Here is a 17,391-nt window from a genome sequence, read left to right as displayed (position 1 = left end):
ATCATGACCTGAGCCGAAGGCAGCGGCTTAACCCACTGAGCCACCCAGGCACCCTGAAAATCACTTTTGAAGAACATATTTACTCCCTTCTGGTGATTTCTGTAATGATGAGCCAATAGTAATGTATCAGGAGACATTTGGAAACGCTGGGTTTGAATTTGGCGATGATTTTTCAGACCAGACTAGAGCTTTGATCTCTTTTTGCTTAGAAGTAAGAGGAAAAGACACAAAAATTGAGAAAGCCCCCAGGAGTGTGTATATGAAGAACTCGTCAGTGAGCCAGGGACCGCCTAGAAGAGTACTGACTGAGAAGGCAGGAGGAACAACGGAGAAAGAGAATCTGGGAGGTGTGTGTGTGTAGGAGAGAGGGTGAAAGACAGGCACAGAGACAGAGAGAAAGAAAGTAAAGAGACTGTCACTGTACTCCAGGGAGGTGACTTCAAGGAGGAGGGCAATGCTAAAGAAGGTCAAGCTGCATGAATGACTTGAAGACCTGAAAACTGGTCAGTTCCAGAGTTCTGTGGTACAATGAAAGGTTCTTGATAAAGGGCAGACTTCATCCTCTTTTGCTGAGGTGAGGCATATTTCAAAAAGAATTGCAAGATTATGTTTCTATGCAAGAAACTTAATCTGCATAATCTGTCTTTGATATATTTTTTAAAGCATCACTGGTGGTAAAAATTTGGAACTATGTCATACCTGCAAACTGATTTTTTAATGATAAATTTGGCCATGGTCATCTAAATTTCATCTCTAATTGCGATGAATTGTAAAAGGATGCATTAAGGTACTTATTTCTTTTCAGTTCTTCTGACATGACAGAAGCAAAGAAGACATTTTTAATCAATTCAACTTTCCTACCAAAGAACAAAAAAATACAATCTGGTTAACTTTCATATCTATCAGGGGATAGGGCTTTTCGGACGTAGGTAGAGGTTTATGAGCATAAAATTGAGAACAATTAGCACTCAAATTAATGTTACATGAGATTCAACATCTGGTAAGTATGTCGTCATTTTGGGTCATAGACCACCTGCTAGGCTAAATGTTCATACAATTGCAATTTACTCTGCATACAAATCGAATAAGAATGATACTTTAAAAAATATTTTTTTCTAAACTTAACAGTATGAATGTAGGGGCCTCTCACATTTTAAAAAACATCGCCTGGAATTTAATAATAGATCAAACACACAAGATGAAACATACAGGGTCGAAAAGAGCAGAAAATAGTTCTATTTTTGCAAGCATATTTTATAATAAAATAGCTATAGTGCTCACATTAGTTTCACTAGTCAATCTAATCACTGCAACTATTAGTATCAGTCTCCTCTTTGTCCCCCAAATATTTATGAGCAAGAAGACGTCAACCTCTCAAAGTTCTCCTGTTATTTATATAATTGAGCTCTCAAACATCTGGCTGCTTCTGGCAATAGAGCTGCACTGGAAAATAACAAATCTCAAGATGCTCCCTACAAACCCACTATAAACACCAGCCTATGGGCTACACACCCCAATCAGTTCTGGACTTTGCCACTCTGGGGCCTCCTGTCACTTTAGTGTAGACCTTAAAGTTTTAAAGGTGTCCTGCAAGGAGCCCTCTCTGTGCTAACAGGTTTCAGCCATGGGATCCAGAAGCTTCTATGTCTGGATGCTCCTTTCTGGGTTTGTGTGGAGGTCAGAGCAGCTACACCAATTCTTGGGGACTCTAGTCTTCCAGAGGTACCCAAGAAGCCAAGAACATCTCCATAGGACAGTCCCCAGCATCATCCCCAGAATGGCCCATGGAGACCTGCAAGCCTTCTATGTCAGGGAGCAAAAGCAGATGAAGGAGCAAACCATAGCCAGGGATCACATATCTTCCAGCCTCAATCTCCAGAGTATGTCAATTCCTGAAGATGCTGACAATTTATAAATGTTGGCATCTTATAGAGAACTAAAGGATGAACACGAAAGAAATGCGATGACCGTGTATCAGGGTGAGTTAGTGGCCTTTTGATTTCTCAGCAAAACTGGCAAGCTCTTCCTGTATTGTTCAGAGCAAGACAGTATTCAGTTGGAAGCAGAGGGTGTGTCTGTGATGATCTAATGCAGATTTCAAAAGCAAAGAAATTTCCTGCACTTTTGAGATTGAAATGCAGAAATCACATTTTTATCTTGTTTATAGAAATGAGACATCCTTTTAAAAAGAAGCCGTTTGTAATTCAAACACCAACTCAAGAGGCATGTTTAAGCTGCACGTTAAAACCCACAAAAGTTACTCTCTTCATTCTGAGAACTCTGTGTGCTTGCTATACTTTTCTAGTTAGGGTAGGAAATGTTCTACCCAGAATCATTGGCATTGCCATGATTCTGGAACACATTTCCCATTGGTTTTCAGAGTGATCATTATTGTCATGGCTAAATTGCCCTGGGGATAGTTTTGGGAGTTAAGTTTTGACATCCAGCTGCCTTTCAGTTCTGGTCCCTCCCATTTGCTCACTGTGTGATCTTAGGAAAGTTTGCAACTTCTTCTTAAAGCCCAATTTTGCCATCTGTAACCTGAGCATAATAATATGCCCTGTCCTGCCTGGTTCTTGAGTGAAAAAGGTAATCCTGAAAAAGCATATGGAACAGAGGTTCTAAATAATAATCTCAGGCCAGATAAGCCCTCAATAATCTCAAGGGATTGCCTGATTTTGAATCACCATGAAAAGACTAAAGCATGTCTAATATATTTTGTTCTGTATCTCTGAAACAAAGATATTTTGTGATATTTTTAATTTTTTTCAATAGTGAGCATACATGTTAACTCTCTGTCTGACAAGCATACCCTATTTTCTTAACCAAAATGTGCCAAAGAGCTTTGAGAAATTATTGTTCTGGGGAAGGATTGAAGATGGCTATTGCATGTGAGGTGTAGAATAGGGTACAGACATGAGGATGGGTGGTCAGTATCCCATGCTCCAAATAGAACAGCTCTATTTTAGCAACTTTAAATATTGGGCTTAGTAGATTTCTGTTTGAACGAAGGATTCTGCAGCTAAAAACAGGAATGGAGGATGCCAGGGAGGGTGGATAAAAACACTCATGGTTTACTACATCTATTTTTTTTTTTTAAGATTTATTTATTTTAGAGAGAGACAGTGCACAAGCAGGAGAGGGGCAGAGGGAGAAGGAGAGAGAATCTCAGGCAGATTCTGTGCTGAGCTTAGAGCCCCATCTCAACCCCAGGGCCCTGAGATCATGACCTAAGCCAAAATCAAGAGTTAGCCAGTTAACTGACTGCACCACCCAAGAATCCCACATTTATTATTTTTTAAGGACATATGACAGATAAATAATGAAGGCTATATCTGAATCATTACCATTTAAGTTCTGATTCTACATTAAAAATTGACCTTTAACTAAATCATAATTCAAGGATATTTGGAATTCCATTTTTTTCCCTTTCTGGCAGCGTTAAGTAGGGAGAGCTCATTAAACCTTCTGCTCATCATCATTCATTTGTGAAGTCTATCACAATCAAAGTGTTATTACTCAGAATGGAAGTGAATTAAGTAAATCTGGCCACCAAGACTCCATGGATGACATTTGTCCCTATATCGAAAGTAATCAAGAGCCTAGCAAGCCTGAAGCAAAATACAATGGTTAGGTCTGTGGTCTCTGGAGTCAGACCGCCAGGTATGAATCCTGCTTTGTCCACTTATAGGTTATGTTCTTGTGAAAGTCACCTCCCATCTGTGCACTCAACTTCCTAGTCATTAAATGGGGAAAATAGCACCAATTTTGTAAAGTTACCATGAGGATTTAAAAAGACATTGCACAGGAGCACCTCGGTGGCCCAGTCAATTAAGCCCCCCAACCCATGATTTTGCCTAGGGTCATGACCTCAGGGTCTTGGGACCCAGCACCACATTGGGCTCTGCACTCAGAGTGGAATCCGCTTGTCCTTCTCCCTTGCCCCTCCCCGCTGCTTACTCATTCTCTCTCTTTCCCTCCCTCTACCTCTAAAATAAATAAATGAATAAAATCTTTAAAAAAAGAAAGAGACAATCTGCTCAAACTACTTAGAACAAGGGAAAGTAGAAAGTAAGTACTCAGTAAATAGTAGCTCTCAAGGTCATTAAGTATGTGAGTGAGTTTTACGACCATTCTCCTGACCCTAAAATTATTTCCAAGTCTAATTGTGAAAGTCAGTACATTTGTCATTTCAAATTTTCTTCAACTATGGGAGGGATGTAACTAAGTTAGCATGATAGATTTTAATTCTCACTTGGTAATTGTTCTCTTTCCTTTCATATAACATTATTTCTTTAAATCTTAAACTTTGAACAGAAAAATCAAATTCTCTTGAAAAGAGCACACAGAAAACTATTAAGCCTGCAAGCTGGTCCTGAATTTTCTATTATTTTGAATATGGAGAAAGAAATCCATGTAATCCAACCATATTTTACTAATTGTTCTATGTCTTTATATTTTAAGAAAAGTATAAATAATGAAATGTGATTTTGATATATCATCTATTTGACATTTTAATGAATATACTTTTACTTTGCACATTTAATATTTATATTTATCATGTCTTCCAAGTACAATTCCTGAATAGGAGGAAAAAATACCCTTTGTAATCAAACTCTTTAGTTCATTTCCTATTGTATTTCAGATCTTCAAGGACTCCATGTATTGCCCCAGACAGTTGACTGGTCATCTTTTCCTCCCCAACAATATCTCTTGACTCTTGGGTTCAAAAACAAAGAAGATGGGAAATTTTTGGAAAAATTATCAAGTAGGAAGCTGCCTACATTTACAGGTAAATCACCTGGACTTATTATTATCATTTAATGCTGTTATAAGGCAGGAATTGTGCTTTCTTCATCAAGTCTTATTCATCATAAGGCCTAGCATATAGTAAGGGTAGCCCCCCAAAATATGTTTATCAAGTTATAATGAACTTATTTCAGTCTTCTTTGTGGGTTAGTTACCAATATCTGGGATTCAGTTTCCTCTAAGACCAATGCAATTCTAGAGTGCCTGCCTCCCTCACTCCAACCATCTCATCCCAACCATGCTATTACCAGTGCCTAAGCACAGGGCACTTAAAGAATGTAAGTTTTTGTCATCATCCATTAACAAAAATTATCCAAAATACTTGTGTAAAATCAAAAATACAGCCAATGAAAACCTTAAATCACTTGGATTATCTGTTATATTTCTATTTGTTCTACTCTTTTCTTATGTAATTTACCAAGAGCTTAAATCTCCTGAGGAGTTATTGTACTTTAATGGTATTCAGTAATTCTGTTGAAACTTGAAACTTCCAAAACTCAAGAAAATATTTACATGGAGCCGAAGTTTCAGATTTGTGGGCAAAATTCACAACCGGGTTGAATTTATTCCTTCAGCTCTACCCACATAATTAAGGATTTGTGTTTTGTCTGACACTCTGTCCTCTGAGGCTTATCTTAACTTCAAGCTACATTCAAAGTCAATGGGATCTGCACACTTGAGTAATACCTCGAAGGAACAAGACAACAATCAGACACATTTATGACAACATTTTTTCACAAGTCAGGGAAAACATACCCTGCTGAGAGGGATGAATTGTTATAGGCTGTCTCTTAGATCTCTCAATCAGGAAACACAACAAAATGAATAAATGATAGTCTCTAAAGGGCAATGTCTCCTCTGCCTTTTTCCTCATAGATCTTTCATTGCTATGAATGTGGTCTAGGGATGGTGCTAGTTTCTACACTAAAAATTTCATATCTATTAACATTGAGATATCTGTTTATAGCTTGCTAAAGAAAGCATTTGGAAATGGAAGCCTGGAAAAAGTAGTATAAAAGTTTATTGTTACAATTTTTAGAACATAAAACTCCCTTCGGTCTGCTGACCAAAGAAGACACAGTGAGACACATGGAGACAATGGGGAAGCGAATCTTGCCAATACTGGATTTTATTAGAAGCACCCAACTGAATGTAGGTATATGAGTCTTTTATATTTGTCCAATGCACAAATATTAGGCAATCCTAGAAGTATGGAAAGTTTACGGCACAAATATTGCGAGTGTTAGAGGAGTTTAGAAACATTCACAGTTAAATCTCATCTGCAAAACCAAGCAAAGTTTAGCTAATGATTTTATTTTATTTATTTTATATGTTAAAACATACGACAATGCTACACTTTGCAATTTCCAGCATTTATTAGGCTAGTGGCTCTTTGAAGAGCCTTTGTGTGTGTGTGTCTGTGTGTGCGCTTTCCTACTATCTAATTCAAGTTTGCAGTACATTTCCTACTTCAAATCAAAAACAAAATTTTAGTAAATATAGTGTTTCCCTATTTCATATCCTGGGCTAGCATACATAACTATTTTGTTATCTACACAAGAATTTGGAGTTTTCAAGCTAGTGCCTCCATACCACACTGATAAATTAGAGGCTTCCCGATGCATTGGCAATTGATCTTTGTACACCCTTAGGGTAAGTTATCTAATCTCTTTTTCTGATCTGGGGAAAATATGCCCTTTTACTTTTCAGTGTTAAAAAGCCCAAAATAATACCTGGATTTTGCTGTGCTATTTTACAAAATTTAAGCCATTATACTGAAAGTACATAAAGGGAACTTCTCATTAAAGGGCTATAAAGGCTGCATATTTCCCCTTTTTAAAATATTTTTCAAACGGCCTGTAAGCTGGAAATTTTGAGGAATTTTCTTTTTGTGGCTTTTGTATTACATCATTGATTTGATGTTCTTACCTTACAAGGGGAACCAAGGGGGTCATCACAAACAGCTACTTAACATCTGTTGAGCAGTTTATCTGTTCAATAACATTATTCAGCATTTTAGAAAAGCTATAAAATCCCTAATCTATTTGCATGATTTGTAATTCTATGCATTACAAATACAAAAGCACATTTTTATCAATTTTCCTACCACCAGAGCTCCCCCCCTTCCCATAACTCTGTTCCACTCGATTATCTCTCCTATATTTCTATTATGAAGAAATTCATTTCCATTTTCTCACAGTTCTAGAGGACAGAAGTCCAGGATCATGGTATCAGCATGGTCAAGTTCTGATGAAAGCCCTCTTTCTGGCTTTGTAGACTTCCATCTTTTCTCACATGGCAGAGAGCAAACTCTCTGGGATCTCCTCCTATAAGGACATCAATCCCATTATGGGGCCTCCACCCTCATGACCTTGTCTAATCCTAAAGGCCCCATCACCATACCATCACATTGAGGGTTAGGACTTTAATATATGAATTTTGGGTGGACACAAACATTCAGTTTACAGCAATCTCATTGGCTTTACCACAAGCTTTAGGTCCTGTTCTCTAAATTACCCTTTATCATAACCTCCTCTAGCCACACACCATCATCACCAAACTCCCCATCTTAATTAGAGATCCACATTCATCATCCCTGTCAACATCAGACCTTTATACATAGTAGAATCTTTGATAACAAGAACCATCACCATAGAGCATTATTTTTCCTCATCGGTTCATGGTAAGCCTAGCAGAGCCAATGTACTAGAAGTTGTGGAAGTGATCTGCCTGTGTCCTGGCTCTTTGGGGGCAATACCTGCCATACCTTGTTACTCGTCAGGACACTGGCCACATCACCTCTTGCCAGCTCATATCTCAGTGTTCTGTATTCAGGTTGGGCCTATCTAGGCATCACACGCTTTTTAAGTGTTCTTAACTCATTTTTTTTTCACCCTCCAAAGGGCATTCTAGCCACTTAGAGATTGGTATACACATGTATCTTTATGTGTCTATAAAGGATATTTGAAAACCATAACTAAGATTCTTGGCATCTAATTAATAACTGAATCCTTTAAAATTAGTCAGTACTACTTAGCTAAGTGCGAAGAATTTTATCAACATTTCTATGCTAGCTTCTGTGGGAATTAACAGATTTTAGAAGATTATCTCAAAGATTTTAATGGAATTGAAGCAAGTGAGCTCGAAGGTATCCAGGGACCACAAATATATCCAAATACTGGCCTCTAGGTTTTTTATTATATGCCCAACCACAGCTTAATAAAGCAGGACTGAATAAAATTGGCTGCAAAGGTAACCTAGATTAATGAAGCAAGTAATGAGTTGGTGAGTAGAAATTATTCCTACATGGTACCATTAACTGTGACCCAAGAAGCACTCAACAGTGTTTTTAGGATTCCCTGAAGTGTGTTTTTTTCTTATCACATAGCAAATGCTGTCCACTTGAATGTCTGGGTATTGCACTGTTCTTATTAGTTGTCACCTTCACTTGTGATGCCTGTAGATGAAGACTTTTGTCCATAGATGTGCTCTGTCAGTATAACCCGAAGGCAAATCATTTAACCTCTGAGCTCTTTTTTCTCATTTATTAAATAAGCTTATATCTGCCAGGCCAAATTCACAGAGTTGTTCTGAGACCCCAAGTACATAATCCATGCTGAAGCACTTTGTTAAGCATTACAAGTTGCAGAAGTTTTTAATTGTTTATATTGGTTTTTTAATGTGCTTTGACAAAAGGACTATTTTATAGACCTTTCTCTTACTTGACTCAAGTGTGTACTCTGAAATTATATATTCTTCTAAAATGAAGATTATGCAGATGTCATACAGATTTCTAATTTTTTTCCTTATATCGCGAATGTGCTCAGAACTACTCACAAAGCCAGGATTAGCGGTGTTATCTCCAGCCATGGAGTAGATCTACTAACCACAGCAGGCCTTCCCAGGGAACGTGAATTTTCACCGCTTGCCATAAGATGACAGAAGGAAACAAGGGCTTTCCTTGTATGAGGGAGGTTTCTATGTATCAGGCAACGATTCTCCTTACACTCTGATCCCAGTTTCCTTACTTTATAGATTCATTTACTAGACATAAATAACCATGGCCATACAAGAATGATTTTGACATTGAGTTATAATTTAAAATATTCTACCGCTTCCTACATGGTGGCTTTTAATCCTACTGAACATCAGTCCCATTCAACCAGTAGCTCTGTTCTAATGGTATTTTTCTTCTCTGGATCCTTGTCCTAATGATTTCATGTGCTACCCGATGCCATTGTGCTTTTCCATTCATTAACTTTATTGGCTGCTGTCAGTTTCAAACCTTATGTACTGTGCTTCCTGGGCTAAATGTTAAAGAGTTAAAATAATAAAATCTCTTGCAGTGCATGAAGCCTTCTTCACAGGCTGACTTGCCAAAAAATGACCTAACCATGTTTTTAATACCTCATTAATTTTACTTTTAATTTCCTCTAAGTGAAGCATAAAAAAATGTTTACATATACACATTTGAAATGAACAGTAATATGTGTTTTCTATCCCTTTTTGGCAATTAATGTTTCTATATGTATGTCAAATGGAATTACAGCCCAAAAACTTGGGCTCTGCTTTCTGGTGGTATTATGTAGTATCACTTACCTGCCAAACATTTAACCATACCTGCTATTACAGGTAGGCAATTCTCTGACTAAAGTCTTCATTTAAGCTTGCTATTTACCTAACCTTCATTATACCTGTGTGAGGTTTTAGTTTCAATCTTGGCCACTTTATTACCCTCTCTCCAGCAGTTAAAGACCCCTTTGATCATTCCTGAAGTCTCATGGGTGGGGTGGGGGAAGGACTACTTCTCCTTTAGATTTAGCTCCTGGTAGCATTACACGTTTAAGCTACTTCATCCCTTGTTATTTCCTTTATTTTCTTAAAGCAACAGCATTAAAACATTCTGCCTGGCTTTAGATGGCAATTTGTATCTCTTTTTCACTTTGTCTCTCAAAGACCCCCATCATGTATAGGTAAAATATTAATTTATTAGTTTCCTGATGAAAAACTGCATTGTTTCCCAAAAACTGCATTGGCTTTAGGAGAGGAGGAGGATAGGTGACTATTAGCAGTCAACTATGTTCTGTCCTTGGTATCTGATTCGCTTGGAGCACTTCCTGTTTTGTTATGCATCCAACAATCTAGCTAACAAAGCACCATTGCCTTCCACTATTTTTATTTTCCTGATGTTTTGGAAAATTACACTGATAGATTATGTTCCCGAGCAGACTGCTGTTGTTTCTGCTCTTTGGAGTTGAGTCACTACACTACTTTCCTACAAGGAGCCCCATTGTTTATTTTAAAGAAGAACAAAGCAAGCAATTTTTCTTCAGAAAGAAAACGGTTTCTCCTGCAACTTGCTTTTCTCTATTTGACAGTATCCCATTGTTTAGCTGCATGTTTAAACTGAATGGGTAGGCTAGCTGTTTTGTCAAGTCAAAGAAGGGATCCCAATTCCACGATTTGCAGTCATCTCTCCTATAGGTTTATAGGTTTTCAGATAAATGATTAATCATAAAGAACAAATTAGCAGGGATAGAAGGACATTATTCAAGTGATATAGATAGGTGTTATAGAGACACACAGCAAATACAACGTAATGGTGCTCAATCTTTCTGTATTACCAAGATTCTAGGAAAGTGCCAAAATATGAGTATGACATTTCAGAAGGAACTGCTTTGCAAATTCAAGTTGAAATTCAGATGCTCTTTAGTAATGTTAGCTTCTAATAATTTTTCTCTTTAGAAGAGATTTTCTTTGAAGAAGAAAAAATCATGTCTGCCTTCTCTAATGTCTGGGGAGAAAAATCTGTTTTATAAGCATACACAGACTAAAATAGTCCTTGTTCAGATACTAGCCTTTCAGATGGCAGTTTGTTCAACTTCCGTTTGAAATATTAGAAGATTGGGGGTAGGAGGGCACCTAGCTAAAATTAATGTTTCTAGGACCACATATCAAGAGATAGGTGATTCACCCAGTAAGGCCCAGGTCTCTGCCTAGTTAACAAAACCTCATGATTCTGGTCCAGGTGGTCCAGGAGGAACCCTATGATAAAGGAACACTGGTCAACCAGACTTTCTCTTCTGGTTCCAGGATGCAGAATGCAATTGACAAATTAAATCCTCCTGTGACTTCCCACTTCTTATCACCCAACAAACACGGCAGAAACCCAAAGCTTTTCTGTTAACCCTTAGATAAACTTTATGCCCCCCTTTCCCCAATATAAATGAGAATTTTGTGATAAACTTTACATTAAGCATTACAGTTTGTATTAAAATTTTTAGAGAAGGTCATGTCTCCTCTTTTATGGCTGCCAGTAGAAAAATACATAGCTGGGCCATCTTATTAAAGGTATCCCGCATTGTTAGAAAGCCCAAAATAAGGTGCCTGGGTGGATAAGTAAATTAAGCATATGCCTTCGGCTCAGGTCATGATCCCAGGGTCCCAGGATCAAGTCCCACAACGGGGCTCCTTGCTCAGCAGGGAGTCTGTTTTCATCTTCTGCCTGCCGCTCCCCCTGCTTGTGCTCTCTATCTCTCTCTGACAAATAAAATCTTTTTTTAAAAAATCCCAAAATACTATGGGGGGTGGTGGTCTCTACAAATGTACACAGTAGCCTATTTCAAGATGGATTTTATCAGTTGTTGGGATGGTTCAAGGAACCAGAATCAAGTGCTCTAATACCTCAAGGAGGGGAACCAGAATCTAAGGCCATCCAGTGAAAACTAAAGATGAAAGAAGAGCTGGAGATCCAATGTAAGCCATTGAGGTAGACAGAATTCAACTACACAACGTTTTTCATGATTTAACTTTGATAGAGAATATTATCTTATAGAAATAAGTTAGAGGGACACCTGGGAGGCTCAGTCAGATAAGCATCTGCCTTCGGCTCAGGTCATGATCCCAGGGTCATGGGATGGAGTCCCCACAGCAGGCTCCCTGCTCAGTGGGGAGTCTCCTTCTGCCTGTCTCTCCCCCTGCTTGTACTTGCATTCTCTCCCTCTCTCTGACAAATAAATAAAACAGGAAAGAAAGAAAGAAAGAAAGAAAGAAAGAAAGAAAGAAAGAAAGAAGAAAGAAAGAAAGAAAGAAAGAAAGAAAGAAAGAAAGAAAGAAAGAAGAGAGGGAAGGAAAAAAGAAAAAAAAAGAAAAGAGAAAAGAAAGGAAACAAGATAGTAGGCAACTCTTAGCTCCTGTGATGCTTTGGTGACATAGATAAAGTCCCCCTCTTTAAACAAACACACCTTTGTGGGATCCCTACTAGGAGAGTGGAATGCATGTTCAATTTCAGTCCCCTCTCTCCCCCTTAGCCCAGGTTCCTTATGCAGGGTCACCTGCAAATCTTTCTGAACAGTCTTGCAAAGAATTCCCTTTTATATACATTCATCTACATGAAGGCAGGGTACAGATGATTCTCAAAAATAATGGAAACAAACATTTATTTGTGCTCAGTACCTATTGCTTCAAAGGATGTAAACATATCGCAATAATATCTGACTTCAATCCCCGGGGAGAGGTCTATGTCTGTGATTTTGTTCTAAAACACTTCCTTTTACTGGGAGACTAGGGGAGTTTCCACGGGTGCTCAGGTGTGATGGAGAAGTTGCAATACGCCAGCCTCCTCAGCGGACTGCAGAGAGTAAAGGAGCAGTCCCAAGTGATCAATCAAGCCATGGCGGAGCTAGCAACCATTCCCTATCTACAGGACATCAGTCAACAGGAGGCAGAATTGGTAAGTGTTTTTCTTTGTTTAAGGCTTTCATGGGCCCTGGGCTAACAGAAGAGTGATATGTTCTGAAAAGAAAAAAAACTGTGAGAATCAATGTAGTCTGAGGGAAAACTGCCCAACCCTCCTGAGGCATTTTAATAAAGAAACTAGAAAATGTAGAAAGGTGTTTCTGTCTTTTATTTGCTCTCATCAACTAACTTCCATTTTTATAGCAAGAATTTTGTGATGGTAAAAACATGGAAAAGGGCTGATTATTCATATCGTGGATCAGGCTTTTTGTTTTAAAGAAAGTATAATTATAATAAATTATTTCTTAAACTCCAAGTTATGTTAATATATAATTTTCTTGAAAGGGAAAGTGAGAGGACAAGAGTAATCACTATATAAAGACCAACCCTGCAAAATAGTCTTTAGAGTTTTCTTATTCATTTCTAGTTTCATACGTATGTTGGCAGTGCAACACACACACACACATTCACACTGGTACATTTATTTTTTAAGATTTATTTAGAGAGAGGGAGCACAAGCCGGGTGAGGGGCAAAGAGGCAGGGAGAGAGCATCCTCAAGTAGACTCCCCACTGAACATGAAGCCTGATACAGGGTGTGATCCCAGGACCTGAGCTGGGATCAAAGTCAGACACAATCGACTGAGCCATCCAGGCGCCCCCACACTGGTCCATTTAGATAAAACAGTTGTTTCATTGGAAAGGAAAATGTAGTTAGTCAAATGATTTTTTTTTTTTTTAACTAAATTGACGAATGAACTCAGGAAACACAGAGCCAGTCAAAAATTAGTTGAAGGAATATCTTGGAGAAACAATCTTCAAATAGATGTGTATATTCTAACAATAATCAATATTAGGAATAATGGCTCCTCATTTGTAAAACTATTACTAACTCCTGTGAGGGCCATTCGAGGATAGGTAAAATTTACTATATATGGAGAACCTAATGGTTTATAGGGAAGGGCTCTTTACTTTGAGGCTTTAATTGAAGGTAGACAAAACTAATTATAGACCTGAATTGAATTCACATAGCAGGGATGAGATCAACCCAAACTGATCACCTGTAATTTTCAGATAAATAAAGCAACCCTCCCTCTTGGAGCTTTTAAAGTTGTAACAAATTAATCCATCAAGAAATTAACTTCCAACATTTATAATGTTCATCTGACCCTGTAAAAGGGTATTAAATATGTAGTGATATTCAGAGTCAGTATATAAAGTGGTCTGACTCGCCAAATAATAAAATTATGCATACTAAAGTTTGAAACTATGGGGTGAGGAAAAGTCTATTAATCAGGGAACTACAAAGTCAAAACTGGCAAGAATACATTCTAAACCTTTATGGTTCTGTGCAGTGGAACACCTTCTAAAAGGCTAAGTGTTTATCCTACCACTCATAAGACATTCAGGAATGCAGTAAGTATGGAGTTTTCAAAGTGCATATTATAGCCAATTTTAGATGATTAATGCTCCTCTGAGATAAGAGGAAGCAAAGAAAATGTTAATTTAAGAAGCTGGCACACTGTTGATCCTGTCTTCCTGAAAAGCACATTCAAGATTTAAATGAAAAAATACAGGGGAGTTTCCTGCACTTAGGTTTTTCAACCACTTATCTGCAGCTTTTTCCCCCCCCCTCTGGAAATAACTTATATTTCTAAATATAGACAAAGAGCATCAAACTAGCATTATTGACATGTTTTACTCACATGTTAGTGTAATAGCTCACTATCTAAAACCTTGGAAAATAGATTCATGGAATATTTTCATAATTTTTATGCCTACTAGAAAAAAAATTAATGTCTATGGATTTATATGTATAGGCCAAATATTTAAAAATCACATATCTTGCAAGATTTCATCACCTTAAGTAATAGATTTTACTTTCCAACTTCCAAGCACAGGTTAACCTAGGAAAATAAATCCTAGTAATATCACCTCTGGTGCTACATAAACAAGGACTGCTCAGTAGAAGAGTCTTGAGTGACTCAACCCTCCACCTTCCTGCTTAAGCTCTGCAATATCTAACGTAGAGAGAGATCATCTGAGAGTTCACACTCTGATGCCACAGTGAACTGAGTTGGCATTTGTTCTTTTTTTAGAGAACTTTCTTTTTCAGTTTTGATCATCACATGGCTTGATGTAGTTTCATTACTTTGCAGCCACATACGCAGCATGTACATGGGATTGTTTTAACTTGGAATGTGGCAATTTGGGGCAAAGGGCGGAATTTTCTAAACTTGCCTTTGAAAAAGGCAACTTGGTTATTTTGAAATTTTAGAAAATAAAAGAATAGTAAAAGACTTTAAATGAGCTAACATCCTTTAGAAGGCAATAAAACAGCGCAATTTTAGTATTGTCCTCGGGTGAGCTTTTGCATGATGCCTCGAATAATGATACATTAGCCTCAGGAGAAAATACTAAAATGTGTTCATGTACTACATGCCATTTCCTGAGTGAATTAACTACTGCCTTCATTCTTTACAACCCGAATCTGTTTTTTTACAAAACATCAACACTTACTACATTAAAACCTATATGTTTTCTACAAATTTTCAAGAAGAATCTTTTCATTGTTATAATATTTTATATCTGCAATAATACTTGGTAATGACTGAAGCAAAGACGAGGTGGCAGTGTTCATTGTCGAAAAGATGAGTAATAAAATCATCAGCGTACAAATGATTTTTTAATTAGGTTTTAATCTGTGTATTTAGAGAAGTTATTTCTGTGTGAATTCCACACTGATAATTTTTATCTTGGTGCCACAGCTGCAGTCACTAATGGCAGATGCTATGGACACCCTTGAAGGAAGAAGAAACGATAAAGAACGTGTGTGGAATACAATCCAAAAGGTAAAACTTTCAGCTGAAGGGAAAAGATATATTATTCTCAAAGAAAATATCCATCTTGGGTCAAATCTGTTTAGAAGATAAAAAGAAAAGAGAGCTCTTCAGGTTCTTTTATTGTTTGTTTTCTTTTTTAAATAAATGCAGCTATCTCCCTGGAAGTATAACCAGAATCAAAATGGATTTATATAATGTTTCCTCGAGTCTGTTTCTCCAACAGATTGTGGTCATATGCTTTCATGGGTCTTCTTATGTTCATTTTCATATTCTATTCTCATTATCTGCTTTGTTATTGGTTAATATAGACTTTTTTAAAGCCCTCTCATCTATGTTTTAGTCCAACACCCCCCCCCCCAACACTTTCCCCACTTGAGGAGTAATGGCTACATTTCAGGGAACTACAAAGAAAATAGCACATTGATGTCTTGGGTGAAGGAGTAACATACTGGTTGTTAGAGGTAGAAAACCCTCCCTTCATTGGCTACCTCAGTTAAATATAACAAGCACAGAGCTGCACCTAGTACCAGGTACTTGGAAGACTCATGGGACACTACAGAGCCCTTCGATAACATAGAAGGGAATATGTTGAGTCTCCAGTCCAGTTAAAGGCAATAAATTGTAGTCAGTCTACTCCCTATTCAGTCTCATCCAATCATTTTCAGAACCCATAAAGGGAGAACTGGTGTCAGATATGAGAAGAGCAAACCAAAGGAAACTCCAGTTTAAGAGGTAACAGTCAGCCATGATGGATTCTAGTGCATCTGAGGGAATGGGTGTCTTCTGTAATCAGTTCAGAGGCCCTATCATAAATGCATAGAACAGAAATGATATTTCTGTTGACTGTCTACTGTGCTGGAAGGAACACTGGGTGTTATGAATATTGTGCTGGACAATACAAACACAACCCCTGCCTACGTGGCCTTTACCATCTAGGAAAGAAGGCAAGTACACAGCTACAAGTTTACCGAATATTATAGTTAAAAAGTAGATGTGCAATAATCTGTAGAAACAAATAGGGGAATATAATATGGTCTGAGAGGTCAGAAAGGTCATTTTGGAAGGGCTCCTAGGTGGCTCAGTGAGTTAAACATCTGCCTTCAACTCATGATCCCAGGATCCTGGGATTGAGCCCCACATCAGGCTCTCTGCTCAGCGGGGAGTCTGTTTCTCCCTCTCGCTCTCCCTCTGTGGTCTCCCCACAACTTTTGCTTGTGCATGCTCTCTTTCTCAAATAAATCTTAGAAGAGAGAGAGAGAGAGAAGCCATCTCTGAGAAAGTGATACTAATACAACATTTTAAGGATATGTAGTAGCTGTCCAGGTAAAAACAGATTTCTACAGAGAGGGCAGAGTTTGTACCAAGAGTGTAAAGAAAGCATGGCAAATTTGAAAACCAATAAAGGGAGAAAAACTAATGAAGGAGCAAGGAACATGTTTCAAAATGAAGTGCAGAAGCAGAAGTCAAATCACAGAAAGACTGATAAATGATGCTAAGGATCCAGAGTGTTTCAGAGAGTATTTATCTGTAAAGTGTTTTTTTATACATCTCTAGGGCTACAGTGGGAGAACAGATTGAGGAACTACAAAAAACATGGAGAGGTCAGTTATAAGGTGGTGGCTTGATCTGTGGTGGTGGGTGTACAGATGGAAAGAAGCGACAGTTAGAAGGAATGTGCAGGGAGCCAAATCTATAGGCCTTGTTCACTGATTGCATAAGGGAGTTTAGGGAACAGAGTAAGTTAGAACAATGCCCAGACATTGGGCTTGAGCCACTGGGCAGGGCATGGGGAGAGGTTTGCTGGTGCCATTTACTAAGGAAGAATGCACTTCAGAAATGTAGCTTTGGTGGGTGCCTGGGTGGCTCCTTTGGTTAGGCGGCTGACTTCAGCTCAGATCATGATCCCGGGATCCTGGGATCCAGCCCCACAGGGAGCCTGCTTCTCTCTCTCCCTCTGCTGCTCCTCCTGCTTATGATCTTTCTCTCTCTCTCTCTCTGGGTCAA

The 17,391-nt window shown here is 38.1% G+C and overlaps 1 protein-coding gene across 3 annotated transcripts in view; it reads left to right on the top strand.

Moving 5' to 3' along the window:
* The window catches only part of SPATA16 (spermatogenesis associated 16), a 253,671-nt gene that overhangs the window by 192,492 nt on the left and 43,788 nt on the right, over positions 1-17,391 (top strand). For all 3 annotated transcript variants that reach the window (XM_082688992.1, XM_082688990.1, XM_082688991.1), the window contains exons 7-10: positions 4,646-4,792; positions 5,849-5,961; positions 12,377-12,541; positions 15,313-15,396. In XM_082688992.1, the coding sequence (XP_082545118.1) occupies positions 4,646-4,792; positions 5,849-5,961; positions 12,377-12,541; positions 15,313-15,396 (509 nt within the window). The remainder of the gene's footprint in view (positions 1-4,645; positions 4,793-5,848; positions 5,962-12,376; positions 12,542-15,312; positions 15,397-17,391) is intronic.

The sequence above is a fragment of the Mustela nivalis genome (assembly GCF_964662115.1).
Source record: "Mustela nivalis genome assembly, chromosome: 1".
Classification (NCBI taxonomy): Eukaryota; Metazoa; Chordata; class Mammalia; order Carnivora; family Mustelidae; genus Mustela; species Mustela nivalis.
Note: the sequence above shows the minus strand (reverse complement) of the source record. Positions and strands in the feature narration are given on the sequence as shown.